Below are 19369 nucleotides of genomic sequence, written 5' to 3' on the forward strand. Positions count from 1 at the left end.
TGAGAACCAGAAACGGGGACAGAATCCAGCAGCGAAAAGGTAGGACAGAAAGTACTATGCAGAGGCTAGTCCTTCATTCGGTCTGAGTCAGCCAAGGCAGTTTCGATGGAGCATAATGGGGTCGTGCAGAGCTGTCACATGGTGCTTGCTTCCATTCCGTTCAGTCGCTCAGTCGTGTCCGACTCTTTGCGACCCCGTGGACTGTAGCCTACCAGGCTTCTCCGTCCATGGGATTCTCCAGGCAAGAATACTGGAGTGGGTTACCATTTCCTTCTCCAGGGGATCTTCCCGACCCAGGGATCGAACCCGGGTCTCCCGCATTGGAGGCAGACGCTTTAACCTCTGAGCCACCAGGGTGCTTGCTTAGATGGGCTCAAATCATTTTCATTTTTGCCAACATCTGAAAGCCAGATTTTCAAATTTCAAATACAAACTTAACTAGCACTGTTCTCGGGCATTTCTTGATAAAAATGCACCTGAAGTTCATCAGCCCCTGAATGTCAGGCCTTATCTGTTGGCAATCTAGTCTTGCTGCCATTAAGAGCCAATCTAAGACTGTCTTCAAGGTGCAGCACAAGTCTTGCTGGGGGTGAGCATGTAGGATGCTGCCTCAGGTTTCCAGACACTCAGCATTTGCTAAGGACAGTCTACAGCCACTGAAATAACCACACATCATCTGGGACTCACTTCCTTTTCACTGCTAAGGACAGAAATAAGGGTTTTCCCAGCCGTCAGCACAGTTACTCTGTAGCAGTGAAACTACAAACTACCAGCCTTCTTCGTTTTTCCTTTTGTGAAGGGAGACATCTACCTGTGATCAAGGGCAAATGAGTACAGGTGAAAATTACTTCTGTGGATTGACAAGTTTGTTAACAGAGAGGGTGATGAGCAAAGCCTTAAAAACTCAAAATTAACTCTTCAGAGTTTACCTTAAATCTATGACACGCATTTCAAAGATGTGCTTGTGTTTTCTCCAAGACCCACGCAAGTTCTCCCATAGTTGGCTAGGAACTACTTTGCTAAAAGCAATTCCCCACAAATGCTTCAGTCCTTTACCAAAATTACATGATTCACTTATTTTTCCAGTGAAAATTCCATTTCTAAAGACGTTTTGCTCAGTGTAAGTCAAAAGGCATTGCAAAAATGGCATTTTAGCGGGCTTAGCTGCTCAGCAGGGCCCTCCATCAGGTGCCCCCAACCTTGCCTTGGTTGGGCTCTGGAGTTGCTGCACAGGAAGTTGGGGAGTGAACAGAGGAGAGGCTTAAAAGTGGTGTTATTACCATTTCAAAAAATGTTTTCTTAGGAATTTTTAAATTATAAACTACCGTCTGCAAATCAATCCTAGATTCAGAGTGCATCTTCAGCACATTAAATCAGTGTTAAGCAAATGCTAAAATATAAATATGCAACAACAGACGAATAGTTTTTAAAAATACATGGTAAAATTGAGGTGAAATTTGTACTGTACGGTAAATGAAGATATGCTATTATCAGTCAACAAACTGCATTCATTTGCATGTTGGAAAAATATTAAAATATACAATTGGTTCATTCCCAACATATCCAATGGATTTGTATATATAAAATACTACTACACTAAATTTCTGTGAGACAAAATGACTGAAGTTGCAGCAACTAAATCCTTTTCAGTGTTGTGATGAAAGTACTTATACTGACACCTTAGAAACCTAGAAAAGATTCTACAGAAGAAACTGTAACTAGTCTTTTTAAAATGCTTTAAGGAAATATGAACTATTTAGAGGGGAGAGGATACAGGATTAAGTTATACTGTATAAGGTATCTCCAACTTGATTAAGCTGAATCGCTAAAGGGTTAAACCATAACATGGGAATATCATCAAGATAAAAACAATCTGAGGAACACAGAATGACAGTGTGGGGAATTTTTAAAACTGTAAAACATTTAAGTCAGTGTCACTTTTATTACTGAGAACTTGGTAAATTATCAAGTGCTTTATTCTGAGAAAACTAGTTTTTAGAAATATTATACACAGACTAATTCAGGGTTAGAAGTTCAATACATATATTAGGGTATAAGCTTAAAATTTTTGAAGGATCCTGCTCTAACAGTAATTTATCAGAGTGCCATTTAATACTAACTAACCAGCACAACCCCACAAGTCCTACTATCCCAGGTGGTCTTTGGTCAGCCATGGGTGTTGGAATGGTCACTGAGTGCTTGAGGCATTGCTGCTTTTCATTAAATGACTCCTTATCTGGGTATAATAAAAACTTCATTAGTAGAGTGACAATTTACATCTGATGACCACTTTAAAATATAACTCACAGATCACTATGTATTCTAATATGGTCTGTAGTGAATAGAAATCTGGATGTAGACATTCTAGTTTTGATTCAAAGCAACAATCTCTAGTTTCTGAAGGATTATTCATATTCCAATTATGATACTTCGTAACACAAAACTGTATTCCTAAATCTGAAGTAAACATCACATCATTGCTATAGAAGCACAAATAATTGTATTCGTATCAGCATTTAAACTGAGAGAATTAGAAACAAGTTTGAGAATGGAAAAATATAAGAAAATGTCTGAGTCAAAGTAAAAATAATATACTGGCCTATTTCATATACTTTAAGTACAGACAACTATTGGTCACTATGATTGCGGGTAAATCAAACTCCTATAAAGGGAAAACATTTTAGTTGCAAATCGTAACCTCTCTCCAGCAAGCCTCTTATCAAAGCAGAGTTTGAGATGGCCTTTCTTTTCTTCATCGTCTGACATTCACTGATAGGCGTTGGGCAAAACTCTGGAAGCAAATAGCATTTACTGATATTCCCAAATATCCCACACTACCTGAAAGTCTCACTAGAGATGGGCTGTAGAAGAGGGTTTTCTGTAACTCGCAGGGCTTAACATTTTTCTCAGGGGAGCTGGTAACACAGAAGTCAATGGTATGGCAGTGTCAGGTCAAGAGACTGTTAAATAATCCTGTAACCTAGGGTTGTTCTCCCGTAGTTTGATCACTTTACTGAGAAGTCAATGGTATGGCAGTGTCAAGTCAAGAGACTGTTAAATAATCCTGTAACCTAGGGTTGTTCTCCTGTAGTTTGATCACTTCTGTGGTTGAATAAATGGCCTTAAGTCTTCAATTCACTCAGTGATGGGTACACAGAACCTTCATGTGTTTTGCATCTACAGTTAATCTAGCTCCCTATAATTTTATCTCTAGAAACAAGTAATCGATAACAATCATTTTTAATGATTCTCACAAGAGTTGTGATGGATAGTGCAACTTTTTCTAAAACTCTAATTTAAAAAAAACTATGAAGTATGAATTCAGGGATCTTAATCTGCTTAACAAATTTGTTAGGAGATGGATCATTTCCGACTAATGCAGGCAGGATAAGATGATATCATCAGAAGTAAATACTGAGTTTTTCAATCTGCTTTATTAGTTTACAGATGAAAAGCAATAGGGCCACCGACAGCTGGAAGGCAGCCCCCTTTCAAGCACGTCTCTCTCCAGGCTCTGACTCACACCAAATGTGGGAGTCCTGCATTCTGCCTGCAGGAGAAGAGATCACAGATGGACACAGGGTGGAGAGCTGCTTAAATCCAGAGATGAAAGAGTTGCAGGGGGAACTGGATGGTACAGACCTCACAGAATCAACCAGCTAGAAGGCTTGTAGTAGTTTAAAAAAAAAAAAAAAAGCCTTTACTTGTAATTATAATGACTATTAAATTTGTTATATTTTACTACTTCAGTTAGTTGAATAAAAAACTGGTTCCTAGTTGACAATGCAGATTCTGACATGGTAATGAGCTAAGTTAAAAAGTTAAAAGTACAGATCTCATATGGAATTAGAAAACTAAAGATTTGCCTTTTTGACAAGCTCCAGTTAAATGGTTAGAATTTTACAGGTGAAACAAACAAGTATGGATCAAAACTTAGAAAATAATCTATTAAAAATTAAAGATTTCTTTAACATGTAATCACTAATCGAAAAAGGTTAACAATTTCTAAATAATTTCCCTTGTGGAACCAAGGGTAGGCTGGCTGCTGCAGTCCACATAGTCTGTGCCATCTCATTTCAATTGTCAGACTGCCTCTTTCTCTTTACAGTCTGAATTTCCATTGAAGATTTTAATAAACAATAAAACTTACCTTAAAATTAACTTAAAAAACTAAAGTATGACCAGACAATATGCTGTAGCACTGATAACTCAATTCAGTGAAACCATCAGTCTTTACAAACAGTCTGAAGTTACTTACATGCTGCCAGAGACAGAGCCTGCAGTCTGCAGGACTCCAACGCCGAGCACCCCTGCCCGCCTCCCTCCATCAAATCCACACACGCAATCCTTGAACAGACACCAAGTAAGAGCCTTGATATTTTTTTTAACCAAATTAGCAGTGTATTAGAAACCAGTTTGGCTTATGAGTGATTGGTAAAAATTTCTCTTAAATTTGAGAATTCCCATGTATCCTTAGGCAACATCTATAATTTTTTAAAAGTTATAAGATTTTCCTTAAACTGTGAGAAAAGACAACACAGCCCTCATCATTATACTTTTTACATTTCAATCCTTTCTATTAAATTCACAATTTGATAATACTACTATAAGTAGTACTTACTAATCTAGTTGGACTAGATTTTTCCACAATGCTTCATTTTCTCCCTAGCTTTGACAAATATATTTGACCTGGTCTGTATGTTCCCAAATACTAGAATAAGAGACAGTCTTATTCTGTTAGGTTGCAATTTTCTTAGGGTTTCTGCTTTATTATTCCCTGATACCCACAGCAGAAGTTGAGAGATATAACTTAAATAATTAACAGACAAAAAGTTCTTCTACAATGAAGGTGCTTTGTTACACTCCATCATACTAGAATAATTGAACTGTAATTTCCATACAATGTATGAACTAAAGAATTTGGTAACAACTATAAGATACCTGATTAAGTATACTGACTTAATACCAATGAGAAGAATGGAGATGGCATTTCAGCTATAAAAAGGCAAGGCAAAAAGACCTTTTCTAGCCATTTAAATATTACTCAGAAAACAAATACAATTGAGTAGAAAGGAAAACCAAAAATACTGTATGTACCTTTAACAATGTTCTTGCAATCTGATATACAAAACCTCTCATTTTTGCCCCCCAGGTAACACAAATTAAATTTGTACTGACAGAAGAGATTAATAAAGTCCTTCCATTTCAGTTCTTAATACCATACAGTGAACTTAATAAATTCTGTGTTCTGATTATTCTAAAGAAAAAAGGCTAGAAGAGGGACAAGGGAACATAGTATGGACCCAGCATTACGCTAAACAAGAATTTTACTTAAGAGATCATCAGCCAATGGAGAGTGAAGGATTTAGTGATGTATTTTATTCTTATTTTTGGACAGTAGTACCTTCAGGTGGTTAGGTTTATTGGTTTATGTCTCCTTTTTCCATTTACCTAAAACATAAGTTCTTTCACCCCATTTCTTATTATAAAACTTATTTTCTTTTTAGGTACAACTCTTAACTATTCTTGGAAGAAACTTTTATGTTGTAACATAGAGGTTGTGAGTAAATAAATGCTTTGTCATTCTTTTGAGGATTACTAAACTGACAAAGGATCCAATCCCCTAAAATTAAAAAAAAAAGGGGGGGGGGCAAAAGAGAATGATTACCCTAGGAATTATCTGAAAAAGGGATCAAATTTTCCTTTTATTCAGAAGTTACTATACATTGTCAATATACCCTTTTTAAATAAGGAGGAAATGGGTGGCGGAAGCTTTTTAAACTTCACCTATTTTTATGTTAGAAATCTTTTTTGTCTTAATATGCTTGGCAAAATTAGTCTTATTTAAAAGGAATCAAAACTCCAATCTAAATAACCTCAAACCTTTTTTTAAACCATAAATGAATAAAATCATAGGACTCTGGACATGCACAACCACAGTAGTCTTTTCTTCTTCATACACATCATTCAGTTACTTCAAGTGCAATGGAAAGCTCTAGCACTTACTTCTGGATCAGTTCACATTCCACTTTTAACCTTTTGTCTTTTTTCACAGGAAAAATACAAACTGATCCCAAACTTATTAAAGTACATCTGTGCATTAAATCCCTGCTCATTTTGCATAAAGAGAAATAGAAAAAAAAGTCAAACATGTTCTAGTGCTCAATGTAAACATTTTGAACTATTAATTATTTATTAATTTTCCTTAAGGGTACTTAGAAATGTGTGTCACATATTCAAAGTTAACCTTAGGAATAGCACCGTGACCAAAAAAATCCATAAAAATGATTCTGTCTATAATCCCTTAGTTTTACTTCAGAACTTGAGAAGCTACCATTGTCAACCATGTTTTCAAAGTCACCAGGCCAATTCTTACTTGTGTTTTTGTTTCAGATGAAACCAAAATACTGCTTCTACACACAAGGGTCTAACCATTTTGGACAAAATGAAAAATTAGGAACTGGCTGACCCGCCAATCAATTCAGTCCAAAAATTAAGAACAGTTTTACTGATGAAGCCTAGATGGTTTAAGTATCGTTTTTCCAAAAGAACTGATATATTTATGAATATATTCCGTATTTGTTTATGGATTTTTTCGGTACCTTTTTGCAGATGATGGTAAACATGGAGTTATAACCCTGAGAATAGATATAAAACAGAGAAGTTTAAGAAGAGTTAAAATAAATTAATGGATATGACATCTATCACCATTTCTCAAAATCAAGGAAGTAAAGAGCATTCCATTAATTTTTTTCGGGTCACTAGTCAAGGACAATTATCCTAACTCAATCTGTCAACAACACAGTTAACACGAACTTTGAGAAGGAAAGCATCATAGTTTTGAAGTGGTGATAGCTCTCTCAACAACCAAAGGAGAGGCAGGCAGACCACCTATCTCACTTGGTAATGTCTAAGAATATCCTTCCCCTTACACCAGAGTAGAAAGAGAAAGAACCTTCTACCATGTCAACTGGAATAGAGAACCAAGAAATACCAACACCTGAGAACATTCTAACACTGATATCAGAGTCTGATGCTTTTCCATGTCTGCCACCTTAAGGATACACAGGAGAAAAGGGTTAATTTTGTCTGAAACCAAACACAATTAGGGCCAATAAATAACAAAGGGTGGGGGTACTATAACACACCCTTTAGCTACAAAATATGTAAACCACTTGAGTCAAGTCCATCTTCAGGCACAAACAAGCTAGGAATGGCCACCTACACTGTTTGGAGTAGCACAGCCTATCAAGTAAAAATATTTGGCTCGAAAATAAGTGTACTATGGTATCTGAAGATGTGGCAAAAGTCACGCTTTAAGTGAATTTCAAAATTATTTTCCCACAACAGTTTCTGAGATTTATACTAGAGGTCACTAATAAAGATACTTAGTTGCACCAGCAAAGAATGCTTGGGATTGCACATGGCAGCAGTAGACTAAAAAGAGATGGAGAATGACAACTATTTTTCTATATAAATGAGATTTGCAATTGCACTCTTATCAAAACTCAACTCTACAATTTAAGAGATGGGGGAAAACTACATATAATTTAAATACTCTTTTAGCCCTGTACACTCTATTAAAGAACACACTTTATCTAAATCTAAGGCACACAAACTCTATTTCACAGAGTAAGACTATGGAAGACCAAGATTTTGGTTAAATTCCATAAATGGAAAACAGGAGATCTTGGAAAGACAAATTATATAATATTTTGTTAGTGCACAATTTAAAAGAAAATGCTAGCTATGGTCTGGCCTTAGAGGTTTAAAATATACAATCAAACATTAAAAAAAAAAAATTTACCAGCACTTTATGAATTCAAGTTTATAAAATAAAGTGGATGATATTCTCCTTAAAAATAAAGAGAAAAAGAAGACCCAACAGGACTTGGAAAGAAAAATTTGAAACCATTTCAATGAAAATGATAAAATCTGGTAAAATGTAATCTACTCAAGTAGCGAGGGAAAGAAAAAAAGTGGCAGGTACCTTGCCTACTAATCATGGTTACCGCCCCCTCCCCAATTGTTACCTCAGTATGAACATAATATTTACGAAGAATCTGTAAACAAAGGTCATGTGAAATTTATACTACAATAAGACTGGAATTAGAAACTACCACTTCTTGACGAATTCTGAAAATAACTGTATGACACTTGCTACCATAAAAGTAATGCTTATTGGTTCTGATAACCAGAATGTCTAGTGTTTAACATATTTCAAACTCTTGCTATGTGTAGTTAAATACTGTCAAAAGTAGATTAGATCTGCCCCCAAAATGAAGCATATTTTGGCACCTGTGCTGAATGCTGCTACAAAGGCAAGCAAGTGCAAATAAAAATAACAGTCATGATTTAGTCACATTCATAACTTTTCATAGAAAAATATAAATATATTCCCTGAATTGTAGGACAAAAAATAATTTCAACAGCCAGCTTTCACTATAAATTCCAGTCCATTCCCTCTTTAAGTGAACTGGTTTTCCCTCAAGGTCATAAGGTGCAATCATCAAAATCTAACACATTTTCTAAACTCCTATCATCATCCCCATCATGGTATCTCACGGTCCTTCTACCCTGATTTCTCGTCTTTATTTTTGAACGTCGAAGAACTCTTTTAGATTTTGCATAGTCCACATCCTCCCAGTCATTATCATCCACATTTAACCTAGGACGTTTGCTCTGTCTTGGTCGTCTCATGGTTTTAGATACATTAGCTGTAAAAGTTTTACCTTTTCTAACTACTTTTGCTTTCCCTTTCGTTTTCCTCTTTTTGGTTTTTGAATCATCCGTACAGTCAGCATCTGATTCAGAGGCAGATCCCAAATCTGAGTCAGATTTGGGGCTAATGTCTGGTCCACACTTTGATCTCCCTGTTGTTTCAGAAGCTTTCACATTTTCCAATTCAGTTTGCAGTCTCTTCCTTTTTACTTCTGTCTCGGCAGCTTCCTGCGAATCCCGCACCACTTTTGTCTTACTGAAAGGAGCCTTCCCATAGGTCCGGAGCCTCCTGCCGTTCCACCTACGTAACCCATAGTTCAGTTCCTCTTCAAAGTTATTCTCTGCAGTAGCTTTGTGCACCAAAGTTGACTCAGAAGAACATTTTCTACCTATCTCACCCCCTGGAATATGGCTTTTTGAATCTTCCTCCAAAGACCCAATCAAGGCATTCCTTGTTTTAGAAGGTGCAACACTGGTTTTGAGACTCCTGGTACGCCTGTTCTTGTGTCCTGAATTCAACACGCCTTCAGAGTCTGAATCTTCATTTAAAGACTGACTGATACTTTTTGTACTACCTTCTGAGTCGGCTTCAGGTGGCTGCCCTTCACAGCCTCTCTGGTCGTTCGGCACTTCACAGTTTGCATCCCCCTCAAACTCGCTGTCTGTCTTCTGGGCTGTGGCACGTGCAGCATGGAGGGGCTTTTTCCTCACATTTCTGCTCCCAGTGCACACGTGGTCTACCCGGCCATCTTCCGCGTCACTCATCAGCTTGATCCGACTGGCAGCAGTGGTGGCACACCTCCGAGGCACTCTCAGAAGGCCTGGTCTGGCTCTGGATGCTTTCTTAACCACCTTCGAATTGCTGTCTGAGTCACTGGAACAGACCCTTTTCCTGGCAGCTTTCCTGCTCTGTCCATGATTTTGTGATGCGGAATCTAAAAATCAAGCATACTCTTTTAATCTTTACTAGAAGAGTTAAGTCTAAAGGAATTAAATGTTCAACGTTTTAAACAACTTAAGTCTGGGATTTCTTCTAACTTCAAAGGAGGATGGCAGTGAATGGGTTCGGCTTTTACTACTTTTGAAGTGACTTTTTCAGCCTCAGCACCATTCACAAGTTAACATACGCCCATCAATAACACCCCATGCCTATCTCTATACACAAGACACTCAACACTACAGTATTTTATTTACCTGAATACAAACTAAAGTCTCTTCACCACTGTACTAAGGTACACAAACTAACCACTCTCAGCCTCTTTGAAACTTAACAAGTTCCATCACACACTACGTTTAATCTTAGTTTTACATGGCTCCCGATCTAGTATTTTTCTCCATTTACCAGGATAATCTCAGTTCAGTGATTTATCTTAACTCTTCATACTCCAGAGTTATTATCAATAAAATGGACCTAATAATAATAGTTCTTATCTCATGAAAGATATGAAGACTAAACTGGTTCATAAATAAATGTAAAGCATTTAGAAAAAAATCCTGATGACAAATAGTTTGGGAACTGTTCTGTGAGCTGCTATTATTATTACTACCTACCACATTCCTTTCAATCACCCTTTTCTTTCCTCTTCTTAAACTATTATCACCAACAGCTTATAAATGCTGGTCTCTGCTTTTCTTGAACCCATAGCCAATACAATATCCCCATTATCAATATAAGAAGTGAAATCTCTATTAAAAATAGCTATGGTCAAGGCTGCCTGTCACATGAGCAAAACTAAATGTACTCAACAACCAGTAACAGTATTCACAGAGAAAAGATGAGTGGAGAATGCACGGCATGGAAAGAAAGCAGGTAGCAAAGTAAAATTTCATGGGGAAAAAAAATGCTATAAAAAAAAAGACAGCAGTGAACCAAGGTTAAATGTTTTGAATTACCTTTTATAAAACTATTTGGTTTTTCTTTTGCTTTCTTGTCATTATCTGAATCCAAATCAGTTTCAGATACATGATCTGAAAAACACTGGGATCTGGCAATAGGTTCACACTTCACGTTCCCTGAACTCGGGTTCATTTCCATCTTATGACATCGGTCTTGTTCATCTTCTTTGTCAGACTCAGAGTCCTCTGAATCACTGAAGAGCTTTGCTTTTTTAAGGAAAGGAGCATTCTTGCGACCTGTGCTGTATTTCCTTGTTTCAGAATTTGCTTTTTCCTCTTCCTCTGAGAGGCTTTCTGCCTTAAGTTTCAGCAAAGATGTTGATGGGCCAGCAGTTCTGTTATGTCCATTATCTGAATCATGACTTTTAGAGTCTTCCTCAGAAGACGCTATTTTAAGGAATTTTGTTTTAGAAGTTGCTGGAATTTGAGACTTGTAACCATTAGCATGCCAATTTTTCCGGGCTACCCGTAAATCACTTTCTGACTCTGAATCTCCATTTTCAGTATTCTGGGCAGCAAGAGAGTTGGACAATGGTGATAGTTGATCTTTTAGCTCCTCTTCTTCAACTTCTGACTTCAAGCTCTGGTCATCCTCAGAATTATGTAATAATTTTTTCCTAGCTACAGCAGAAGCATTGCGGTGGGGCAGCTTACGACCAGAACAGACACTTTCAGAAGTAGAATTCTCCTCTACGTCACTCATTAACTTGATTTTATTGGCAGCCACAGCAGCACACTTTCGTAGCACTTTCCGGTTATTTCCAGGTCTCGCTTTTACACTTCCACCAGTCGCCAAAGAATTGTTATCTGAGTCACTTAAATAGACTCTCTTTCTAGTGGCTTTTCTGCCACATCCATTTTCTAGAGAAACTGGACCTAAAAATAAAGTGACAGTAAGATTAGGAAGGTCTTCCTTATTCCAACATTTTTAAATGACTTCATTATTTTAGTACTTATGTTCCTTATTCTTTTAATGTCAAAACAGATTACACCTTTCTAAATTTAAAAAGTTTAAAGGGTAGAACAGAACAGAGAAGCCAGAAATAACCCAAGCACAGATGGTCAATTAATTTATGACAAAGGAGCCAAGAATATAAAATGGAAAAGGACAATCTTCTCAATAAGTAGTGTTGGGAAACTAGACAGTCACATGCAAAAGAATGAACTAGACTATCTTATACTGTAAGATATACTATATCTTATTTTATATCTTATAATACACAAAATTAACTCAAAGTGGATTGAAGTATATAAGACCTGAAACCACAAAACTAGAAGAAAATATAGGCAGAAAGATTCTTGACACTGGTCTTGGCAATGATTTTTTAGATCTGACTCCAAAACCAAAAGCAATGAAAACAAAAATAAACAAGCAGGACTACATCAAACTAAAGAGCTTCTGCACAATAAAGAAAATCATCAACAAAATGAAATGGCAACCCACTGAAAAGGAGAAAATATTTGCAAAAAGATATATCTGATCGGGGTTAATATCCAGAATATATAGAGAACTCATTCAACTCAACACCCCCCAAAAAAAAATCAATTTAAAAAGGGGCAGAGAATCTGAATAGGCATTTTTCCATAGAAGACATACAGATGGCCAACAGGTACATGAAAAGACACTCAACATCACTGATCATCAGGAAAATCCAAGCCAAAACCAGAATGAGGTACCACTTCACATCTGTTAGAACAGCTCTTATCAGAAAGACAAGAAATAACAAGTGTTGGTGAATATTTGAAAGAAAAAACCCTTATGCACTGTTGTTGGGAAAACTGGTGTAGCCACTATAGAAAACAGTATGGTTGGTCCTCAAAAAATTATATGATTCAACAATTCCAATTCTGGCTGTTTACCCAAAGAAAACAAAAACATGAATTTGAAAAGATATTGAGCATGCAACTCCCATGCTCACTGCAGCATTATTTACAACAGCCAAAACATGGAAGCAACACTTAGGCTGTTAAAGTTAGGTTGTTGAATGGATAAAGAAGATAACAAACCCACATCTACACAAACAGGAATACTATTCAGACACAAAAAAGAATGGATTCTTGCCATTTGCGACAACATAGACAGACCTTGAGGGCACTATGCAAAGTGAAATAAGTGAGACAGAAAAACAAATACCCTATGTTTAAGTGGAATCTATACTTATATGTGGAATCTACAAAAACAAAACAAAACATGCTCCACCAGAAAACAGACTGGTGGTTGCCAGGGGAGGGCAGATAGGGAGTGGGTAAAATGGGTGAATGGAGTCTAAAGGTACAAACTTCCAGTTATGAAATAATCGTGGCAACACAATGTACAACATGGCAAGCAGAGTTAATATGGCACTGCATATTTGAAAGTTGCTAAGAGTATATCTTAAAAAGTCTTCATCACAAGAAAAAAGAAAATTTTCTGACTATGTATGGTGACACATGGTAACTAAACATACTGTGGTAATCATTCTGTCAAGTACACAAATGTACAAGTTACACTGTACACCAGAAATTAATATATTTTATGTCAATTATGTCTCAAGGGGAAAAAAGCACAAAGGACATGTAGTCATGTGCAGATGCGTCAGGTGAATAAGGCATTCACTGTTTATTTAGGTTTGGGTTCTCCTGACACACATTTCGCCCAGTACATTGAGCCTCTTCTCACCAGTTTTTCTCTGTGCAGCTCTGGTCCTGGTCACCCTGAAGTTGCTGCTCCTGGCTAGCCCACTACGGGAGGAGGAGTCTCGAGCTCTTGGACTCTCCTTGCTTTCCTCAGAACTATTTGAAGCTGAAGATGATGAAGAGGTACCTAAAGAATCTTCCATTTCACTTTCTAAAAAAAATAAAGCATCAACAGTTCATTACATATACACTCCTATCTTTACACAGTAAGCAGTTATTTTATAACAACAGACTGAAGGCAGATTCTTAAAATACTTTTAGAAGCTAGTATATTTTTAAAAACTGTTTCGAAGAATAGCTGATAATACTAAAAGGTACATAATCAGCATTTGAAATCAAGTTTGTTCATTTCTGAAAGTAACATATTAATACTGATTTAGATTCAGAAAATAAGAGTTTATATACTGATATTTTATAAACAAGCTTTCATTAAAATTTTAACAAGCCCCGCTTCTTCCTGCTTCTGTTTTGAAACAAGTACTTCCTATAGAAAAAACAGTCACTTCAAGTCCAACATTTTAGCAGGCTTTCAGGTCTCTCTCTAGCAATTGTTCCTAACAGCATCTTTGTACCACACATGTTTTCAAGCTCAAGAAAGAGCATTTCAACATGCGACACACACACACGTAGAAAATGTGTGAGATGAGTAAGATAGGAAACCAAATTTCCTGTTCCTTCACCCAAGTATGTCTATCACAAAAGGAATATTCCATCAAAATGAGTGGGAACATATTATTGAAGGACAAAATCGTGCTCCATAATACAACCTAATTATATGTCAAAGAAGTGGCTGATAGAGGAATGTGTATGTGCCAACTCCTGCATTCCATGTCCCATCATGCTGTGTTTCCAGATTCTTCTCCTTTCCCATGTATCACTGTCAAACTGATTCATCCTCCTGAGACAGAATTCATCATGTGATTCCATCAAAACAAGGGACCCCTATTAAGTAATCCAAACTTCTCTGTAAGGCTTGCCAGTCTCTAAACTGAGGCTGCATTCTACCTGTCTGATCCTACTGTTTTAAATCACAACAGTAATCACTATACTATCATGACAAGTCACCAAAATCACTCAGAACAAACTCAAGTATGTACATAACACAACCTCATTCAAAGGATGTTCACAGTCTGTGTAAGCTAGTTATACTACCAAATGGTAATAAAATAAACAGTATTTTTTAATTTTCCAGGTCATCAAGCCTTAAACTTATATGATTTAAAGAAATTTGTCCATGTCAAATTTTGCACACAAAGTGTGATATTTATACCACATTATTTAAAACCTGAAGGATTCAAATTTGCTTAAAATGTGGCTACACCATTTGCAAAGAACAGCATTTATCAAATATAATTAATTATTCCATGTGTTACTTATGTCTCTTCTGTTAAATTTTACGTTCCTTGAAATATCAAGACCGTATCTTCTTTATTCTTTCCTCAAAATCCATAGTAACTATCAGTGTCATAAACTTCAGTGTTCAACAGGTGAACACACGACATTCCATTTCTCACCAGATAATGTAGAACCATTTGTCAGAGTGACAGGTCTATTTCTTCTCGTTCTTTCTGATGATGCTGCTGAATCTGAAGAGTCACCAGAAGTAACACCTGAAGAGACGCTAGCAGTTGTCTTGCGGCTTGCAGAATAAGTTGCCCTACTTGAGGTAGGCTGGATAGGAGAACCTACAAACTCAGAAATTACTTTTGTCTGAGATTTTAAACGCTTCTGCTTGGTATTTCTGGTCAAAGATAGGAAAAATAAAACAACATTGAGCAAAACAGAGGATGTCTAAAGAACAGTGTATTATTAAAGAATAATTTTATGATCGAGACCCTGAAATATTCATTATTAACATCTTACTCTAGCTTGGGTTACTACTCTTTTACTTTAAATTTGACATTGTTTTATTCCAAATTTGAGTAATAAACATGATCTAAGTAACAGTATTATAGAAAATCATACTGAATATCCTAGTTTCTTTGGATTAAATGCTAAGAGCCAACATTTATGTAATACAGGCATTCATTCATATTATAAATTTTTTAAAGTTGTATGTGTAATGAAATTTGTGATTTTTTATTTATTATTTTTGGCCACATCACTGCCTGTGGGATCTCAGTGTCCTTACTAGTGACTGAACCCAGACCATGGCAGTGAAAGCCTGGAGTCCTAACCACCTGGCCACCAGGGAATCCCCTATATTAAGAATGAGATTCTGAATATGACAATATTCCCTCTAGGCTCATTTTTTAATGTTCCTAAAGACAGTATAGACTTCCCTGTAGCTCAACAGTAAAGAATCTGCCTATGATGCAGGAGACCAGGGTTTGATCCCTGGGTTGGGAAGTTTCTCTGGAGAAGGGAATGGCAATCCACTCCAGTACTCTTGCCTGGAGAATTCCATGGGCAGAGAAGCCTGGCAGGCTACAGTCCATGGGGTCACAAAGAGTTGGAGACGACTGAGTGACTAACACACACACAAAGACAGTATCAAATCAGGAGAAATCAACAAAACCTGAACAGAAAGAACAGAGAGGCAAAAAACAGATCAAGCTAGTTTTTTTCTGAGACCAATATGTTTACATCTAAATGCCAATTCACCATATGATTCCTGAGCCATGTATTATGGTGAAAAAAAGATGAAAGTTTAAGACAATCTGAGTTTAAATTACAGATCTGACTAATATTCATGTTTTTTAAAGATAATCCTTTAAAACAAAAGGATTTGGTTTTGTTTTCCCTTAAAACAAAAAGATAAAGGTGCTTTTACTTTTAGGAGTATCTAATATCAATAACCTCAGATATGCAGATGACACTACCCTTATGGCAGAAAGTGAAGAGGAACTCAAAAGCCTCTTGGTGAAAGTGAAAGAGGAGAGTGAACAGGTTGGCTTGAAGCTCAACATTCAGAAAACAAAGATCATGGCATCATGGGAAATAGATGGGGAAACAGTGGAAACAGTGTCAGACTCTATTTTTTTGGGCTCCAAAATCACTGCAGATGCTGATTGCAGCCATGAAATTAAAAGACGCTTACTCCTTGGAAGGAAAGTTATGACCAACCTAGACAACATATTAAAAAGCAGAGACATTACTTTGCCAACAAAGGTCCGTCTAGTCAAGGCTTTGGTTTTTCCCGTGGTCATGTATGGATGTGAGAGTTGGACTGTGAAGAAAGCTAATCGCCGAAGAATTGATGCTTTTGAACTGTGGTGTTGGAGAAGACTCTTGAGAGTCCCTTGGACTGTGAGGAGATCCAACCAGTCCATTCTAAAGGAGATCAATCCTGGGTGTTCATCGGAAGGACTGATGCTAAAGCTGAAACTCCAATACTTTGGCCACCTCGTGTGACGAGTTGACTCACTGGAAAAGACTCTGATGCTGGGAAGGGTTGGGGGCGGGAGGAGAAGGGGACGACAGAGAATGAGATGGCCAGATGGCCTCACCGACTCTGTGGACATGAGTTTGAGTGAACTCCGGGAGTTGGTGATGGACAGGGAGGCCTGGCGTGCTGTGATTCATGGGGTCGCGGAGAGTCGGACACGACTGAGCGACTGAACTGAAGGCATCTGAGCTTATAGATAACCACACTCAACTATACTTCAATTTTTTGAAGAAAAAGAAACCCCAATAATTCTTTTAAGCAGTAACTATCATAATCAAGTAAATTCAAGTTTTCAAATGGAAACAGACCATTTTTAAAGGCAAGCAGTTTTCCAGTTTCCATGTGTTAAATGCAATCTGTCAGTTACAAATGGGAGAAGGACAGATGGCTGCAAAATGTAGTATCTTTATTTCCTTCATTAAAAAAACAAAAGGATTTAAAAAGAAAACTCAAGTTCATTATGTCAAAAATTTAACTTCCATTAATATCAACCATGGGCTTCCCCAGAGGCTCAATGGTAAACAGTCTGTCTACCAATGCAGGATGCATGGGTTAGATTCCTGGGTTGGAAAGATCCCCTGGAGAAGGAAATGGCAACCCACTCCAGTATTTTTGCCTGGGAAATCCCAGTGATAGAAGAGCCTGGCAGGCTACAATCCAAGGGGTTGCAAAGAGTCAGACACGACTGAATAACTAAACAAAAATATCAACTAGAGATTAATATAAGAAGAAATATTTACATGCTTATACCTATCATAAATGACTTTTAATAGGAGACAAGGTGTAGTAGCTCAAGAATGAACACATTCTCTTTGTATCCTATCCTTTATGAATAAAAAATGAAGGAAGCCATAGAAACCACTGGGAGACCATTAAACACACCAGCCTATGTATAATGGAAGCCCCAAAGGGCTTCCCTTGTGGTTCAGTTGGTAAAGAATCCACCTACAATGCAGGAGGACCTGGGTTTGATCCCTGGATTGGGAAGATTCCCTGGAGAAGGGAAAGGCTACCCACTCCAGTATTCTGGCCTGGAGAATTCCACGGACTATATAGTCCATGGGGTCATCAAAAGTCGGACACGACTGAGCAACTTTCACCTTCACAGGAGACAAAAGGAGCAGAACAAAAATATTTGAAAATATAATGGCTGAAAACCACCCAAATCTGATGAAAACAGTACACATCCACAAAGTTGTACAAATTTCAAGAAGGATAAATTCAAATCCACACCTACAGTCAGCTGCAAGATGAAGGGAAAAAAAAAGTCTTGAAAGCAGCAAGAGAAAAACTGCCTGTGTACAATGGAAGGAACCTCAATAAGATTAATAGCTGACTTCTCATCAGAAACACTGGAAGTCAGCAGGCAGTAAGATGACATAGTCAAACTGCTAAAAGAGAAACACTGCCAACTGAGAATTCTATATATAGCAAAACTAGTTTTGATAAAAGTGAAATTAAGACATTCCCAGATAAACAAAGATTAAGGGAATTCACTGCTAGCATGTCTGCCTTACAAGAAATAGGAAAGGACTTCATAGACTTCCCTGGTGGTCTGGTGGTTAAGAATCTGCCTGCCAATGCAGGGGACATGGGTTCAATCCCTAGTCCCAGGGAAGATCCCAACATGCCTCAGAGCAGCTAAGTCCACGTACCACAACTACTGAGCCCACATGCTGCCCATACGCTGCAACTACTGAAGCCCACATGCTCAAGGGCCTATGCTGCACAACACGAAGCCACGGCTGTGAGAGGCCGTGAACCTCACACGGCCCATGAGCTGTGAGAAGCCCGTGAACCAGAAAAGAGTAGCCACCCCTTGCTGCAACTAGAGGAAGCCCACATGCAACAGTGAAGACACAGCACAGCTCAAAAAATAAACAGGGAAGCCCCTGCTGATCCAGTGGCTAAGACTCCATGATCCCTGGTCAGAGAACTAGATCCCAAGTGCCTCAATTAGAACCCAAACTAGCACAGCCAAATAAAGAAACATAAATAAGTAATTTTTAAAAGAAATATTAAAAGATTTTAGTTTGAAAAGAAATAAAACCAGAGGGTAATTCAACTCCACAAAAAGAAATAAACGACCACTGGGAAAGGTAATTATATAGGTAATATATTGGGTTGACCAAAAAGTTTGTTCTGGTTTATCCATTAAGATGTTACAGAAAATCCTGAATGCATCTTTTGGCCAACCCAATAGAACAGTACAAATAATTTGTTTATTTTCTTAACTGATTTAAAAGACAACTGCATAAAACAACATATAAAAGTATAAATTGTGTGAGAGTTAAGGGCACAAATAAGAAAGGGAAAAGGGCTAAACAAAATTCTTAAATCTGTGGGAATGAAATAGTATTAACCTGAAGTAGACGGTTTTCAATTTAGATGCATGATGTAATCCCAAAAACAACCAAGAGGAAATCCATCAAGGTTAACAGTGCACATTCTAAATGTACATGAAAACAACTAAACACTGAAAAACTCAATTTCCACATTTCAACACTTTAAAATATCTATAAATTTGATATTAATGCAAGCTATAGTCATAAATGACAGAATAATTTACTATAAAGAGAGTAACTCCTGCATTTTATATTTCTTCTCTACAAATAATCTCCAGTGAAAACATATACATTACATCAAACTGGCACTTTCCCTTACAATGCACAATAGCATATCGAGTAA

The 19369-nt window shown here is 37.3% G+C and overlaps 1 protein-coding gene across 2 annotated transcripts in view; it reads right to left on the reverse strand.

Moving 5' to 3' along the window:
• BRWD1 (bromodomain and WD repeat domain containing 1) overlaps nt 1–19369 on the reverse strand; it is a 119878-nt gene that overhangs the window by 4463 nt on the left and 96046 nt on the right. For both annotated transcript variants that reach the window (XM_055414053.2, XM_055414045.2), the window contains exons 38-41: nt 14808–15034; nt 13277–13444; nt 10615–11493; nt 8733–9656 (exon numbers count right to left, since the gene is read on the reverse strand). In XM_055414053.2, the coding sequence (XP_055270028.2) occupies nt 8733–9656; nt 10615–11493; nt 13277–13444; nt 14808–15034 (2198 nt within the window). The remainder of the gene's footprint in view (nt 1–8732; nt 9657–10614; nt 11494–13276; nt 13445–14807; nt 15035–19369) is intronic.

This window comes from Moschus berezovskii, chromosome 1 (genome assembly GCF_049115385.1).
Source record: "Moschus berezovskii isolate FMDL1 chromosome 1, NW_MosBer_1.0, whole genome shotgun sequence".
Classification (NCBI taxonomy): Eukaryota; Metazoa; Chordata; class Mammalia; order Artiodactyla; family Moschidae; genus Moschus; species Moschus berezovskii.